Source organism: Bufo gargarizans, chromosome 10, assembly GCF_014858855.1.
Source record: "Bufo gargarizans isolate SCDJY-AF-19 chromosome 10, ASM1485885v1, whole genome shotgun sequence".
Taxonomy (NCBI): domain Eukaryota; kingdom Metazoa; phylum Chordata; class Amphibia; order Anura; family Bufonidae; genus Bufo; species Bufo gargarizans.
In genome coordinates this window covers 99633763-99637952 of record NC_058089.1, presented here as the reverse complement: position 1 = coordinate 99637952, position 4190 = coordinate 99633763, and the positions used below count along the sequence as shown (strand labels likewise).

Here is a 4190-nt window from a genome sequence, read left to right as displayed (position 1 = left end):
GGGTGTAGCAATAGGACAGGTGGGGTACTCAGAGGGGGTAGCAGTAGGAAAGGTGGGGTGCTCCGAGGGGGTAGCAGTAGGAAAGGTGGGGTGCTCAGAGGGTGTAGTAATAGGGAAGGTGGGGTGCTCAGAGTCTGTAGCAATAGGACAGGTGGGGTGCTCAGAGGGTGTAGCAGTAGGACAGGTGGGGTGCTCAGAGGGTGTAGCAGTAGGAAAGGTGGGGTGCTCAGAGCGGGTAGCAGTAGGAAAGGTGGGGTGCTCAGAGGGGGTAGCAGTAGGAAAGGTGGGGCGCTCAGAGGGTGCAGCAGTAGGACAGGTGGGGTGCTCAGAGGGTGTAGCAATAGGACAGGTGGGGTGCTCAGAGGGGGTAGCAGTAGGAAAGGTGGGGTACTCAGAGGGGGTAGCAGTAGGAAAGGTGGGGCGCTCAGAGGGTGCAGCAGTAGGACAGGTGGGGTGCTCAGAGGGTGTAGCAATAGGACAGGTGGGGTGCTCAGAGGGGGTAGCAGTAGGAAAGGTGGGGTACTCAGAGGGGGTAGCAGTAGGAAAGGTGGGGTGCTCAGAGGGTGTAGCAGTAGGACAGGTGGGTTGCTCAGAGGGTGTAGCAGTGCTCAGAGGGTGTAGCAGTGGGACAGGTGGGGTGCTCAGAGGGTGTAGCAGTAGGACAGGTGGGGTGCTCAGAGGGTGTAGCAGTAGGAAGGTTGCTCAGATTCAGGGGGTGCAACCACAGGCATGCTCTGTATAATGGTGCCCACAGATCTAGGCTGGCATTGCATAACTGTAATTCCAGACCCAGGTGGGTATGTATCTGCAGCCAGGTCTGTCACCCGGACCTAGAGAGCAGCAGGTATGGTTATCATGAGCAGAAACCCCAGATCCAAGGAAGACATGAGGTGCAGTCTGGCATTGGTGGAAGCCTCACACCCACCATGGATGCTCAGCGGCACAGGTTCCTGCCAGCAGTGGCAGCGTTAAAGATCTGCACGGTGGGGAGAGGAGTGACGAGGGAGGTGACACCAGTGCCTTGGATGAATGAGGAATGCACCAGAGATGGCTCAGCCCTTGCACCGAGAGGACAGTCTGCAGGACACATTCATGGACCAGCAGCAGGATTAACCCTCTCCAGGGCAGGGGCCTCTGCCAAGGGCTCCCATCTGCACGATGCTGAGCGCCTCCTCCAGCGGATCCTGCAGGGATGCGATGTGCGTCACCACACGTCAGCCTTCTGTAGTGCACACACTGCCCCTCTCATGTAGCGGGGAGACGGAGGAGAGCGCACGGAGCAGCTGCCTGCTGGGGTGTATGGACACCATGCCCACCCACCGCCACCTCCTGCCCCGCAACTTCAGCTGCACAGCGGTGCTCTACGGGGAAAGCCCCGAGACCCCAGAGGATGAGGACCTCGATGACCATGAAGAAGACACGGAGGAGAAGACCAAGGAACCCAGCAAACCGGTCACCCGAGGAAGAGAGATCAGCTTGGTGCCACAGAGCCCAACTGCCCGGAGAAGAGCTAAGTCCTTACCCACACCTGCTGAGAGGAGGCACCTTGAGGTGGTGGCTCCAAGAAAGAAGGAGGTACGTTTTGCTGACTCTCTGGGGCTGGAGTTAACCTCAGTCCGTCACTTTAACCATGCAGACTTGCCAAGAGTTCCCTACCACGTTCTCGCTGGGCTGCGGTGTAGGGAATCTTGTCCCGCGGGGGCGGAACTCACCACGCTGTTGCTCCGCCCCTCTCCTAATACCCCGCAACTGTATCCTCAATTCACCAACCCAGGCTCTAGACCAGACTTCCTAGAATTGGTGAGACAACGCAGGGTGTGCCTGGAGACCATCCACACAGATCCATTCAGCGTTAGCGGAGATCTCAGAGTCCTCAACCTGTCCTATGAGAAGGAGGTGATGGTCAGATACACGGTGGATTCTTGGAGCACGTCAACTGAAGTGACGGCCTCCTACCAGCGAGGATACAGCGACAGGTATTCGGACCGCTTTTCGTTCAAGCTGCTTTGCCCTTCTTTGTTGAACAAGGAAGGGACGTTGGAGTTTGCCATTCGGTACAAGGTTTGCGGGACGGAGTTTTGGGATAATAACGAGGGGCAAAACTACAAGGTCAAGAGTCACAAAGCCACTATGTCTCCACCAAAGGAGTACGAAAATGCTTGGATTCACTTCATCTAGGGCCGTGGAGGGTTGGGGAAGCCAGGCCTTTAGGTCTCTACACTATGTTAGAAGAGCCAAGATGAGGCCCCCATCCAAGGTCACCGAGGCATGGAGCCTGGGAGGCTTCAAAGGAAGATTGAGATAAGCCACGTTTTGGGTCATTATTAGACTATCATCGTTTTGTTTGATATAAGGTCTACGTTACTGAGCCACCATTGGAACATAGGCTATTGTGATACAAGTTCAAAAATGCAATAAGATTGGGTAAGCTGCGTTTCCAGGAACATAACTGTGAAACGTCACATTGCCCTTCAAGTGGAGAAGCTCGGGATAGGCCTGTTATGAAGAAGAAGACCACCGGCAACTCCAATAACCATCATGGTCACTAATCACAAGGAGATGACGTGTGAAGGACAATGACCCATACTTCTTTCTTCAAGACTGTTTTGAAGAACCGGTTGTCATAGTCACCCTGATTGTTTCCTTCCCATTTTATTCAGATCCTCAGTGTTGTTTCCTCATTTTGGATGACTCCTTCACCTGATGTGTACCATAAGAACCCTCATACAGTGGGGGCAAACATCTGGTCATGACTCAATGTCATCACATTTTCCAATCCAAGTACATGCCTACTGTTCGGTGCGCCAAATGGTTGCCCCCACTGTATGTTGGTTCCTATAGTTATCCTGTAGCAACATGGTGCAAGTTTACCACTCTGGTAGTATGGTACTTTTTTTTTTTGGGGGGGGGGGGGGTGTTACCATTTGTGTGCTCTCTTGTTTGGTCTTTTAAGTATTGTCTATTAATATGATTACCACATTCATTGCCTGTGCCAGACCTAGAGTGTCCTGGTGGCCTTTCCTACGACTAGTCCAGCTTTGGGATGTCTCTTAGGCTTCATGCTCATGGAAGTTTCATGGCTTCACCCAAGTTCCAGGTTGGCACCCACAAAAAATGTATGATCCCATAAGAACCTCTATGTGCCTATGATTTTGTATGGAGAACACAAATGGTGGCATGTTCCATCAGGTGCCATGTTACCATGCCGAGGCACATGGACTGTACGGAACTTCTGGACTCTGTGTGCCATCCTACAGTCTCTGCCGTGTGCATGAAGCCTTGTGGAACCTGTTCCATCAGCCTCATCCTCTTTGAGGGTCAGCTTTTGGGTTCCCTCAACTAGCTTGTGGGCCTTGGGTGGTTTCCTGGTTACCCAAACCGCTCTGCCAGCCTTGGCCATCCACATTGTATATTTTTATATCTCCTCACCTGTGCTTATGCTCATCTGATCCCTGTTACATATAGGTTCTGTGCGTGTTGGCCACACATTTTACAACCTATGGTGGCAGTTGTTTTATGTTTTATTTGTGGTTGTATATGGCCCAGGCTCGGTGCATGTTTCCTCGTTGGTCACGTCCACTGAGTGCAGAGCTGTGTTAAGCAGGTCATGCTGAATAATTTATAGATCCTGCACTGTGCATTGCCATATGTAGGCTCACTCGCTTTTCTCTCTACACTTCCACAAAATAGGGGTTTATATTTAGAGCCTGAGGTCGGAGAAGGTGCAGACAGACGTGTGATCTCCACCGCCGCTCACTACAGCGATGTTATACCGCAGCCTTGCACTGTTCACAATGTTTGCTGTACTCAGTAGCTGGACGTCTGTGGTACACTGCCTTCACATTGACCTACAGGACTGGGGGCCAGAAGTCTCATTTTTATTTCTTCCGGGTCATGTTTGAGAAGTGAGAATTTTCCTAATTGTGGCTGTGGTTACATTTCGTTAACTCTCCATTGACATGTTCTCATGTACACGACCGTATCCGTTTTGCGCTCTGTAAACCATGGATCTGCAAAATACGAATACCTGCCGCACTTTACCTTTCTGCATTATTGCGGAAATGCCTATTCTTGTCCGAGATACGGATGAGAATATGACATGTTCTATATTTTTGCGGAACAGACATACCGATGCAGACAGCACACGGTGCGCTGTCCGCATATTTTGCTGCTCCATAGAAAAAGGGTCT

The 4190-nt window shown here is 51.8% G+C and overlaps 1 protein-coding gene across 1 annotated transcript; it reads left to right on the top strand.

Moving 5' to 3' along the window:
* The first annotated feature begins 1064 nt into the window (after window positions 1-1064).
* Window positions 1065-2850, top strand: LOC122921060 (protein phosphatase 1 regulatory subunit 3E-like). The gene has a single exon (XM_044270953.1). The coding sequence runs from the start codon at window positions 1159-1161 to the stop codon at window positions 2176-2178; it is 1020 nt and encodes a 339-aa protein (XP_044126888.1). The 5' UTR covers window positions 1065-1158; the 3' UTR covers window positions 2179-2850.
* Window positions 2851-4190: the final 1340 nt, after the last annotated feature.

What these genes read in the sequence shown, in the direction of transcription:
- LOC122921060 (XM_044270953.1), top strand. Translation starts at nt 1,159, where the DNA reads ATGCTGAGCGCCTCCTCCAGCGGATCCTGCAGGGATGCGATGTGCGTC.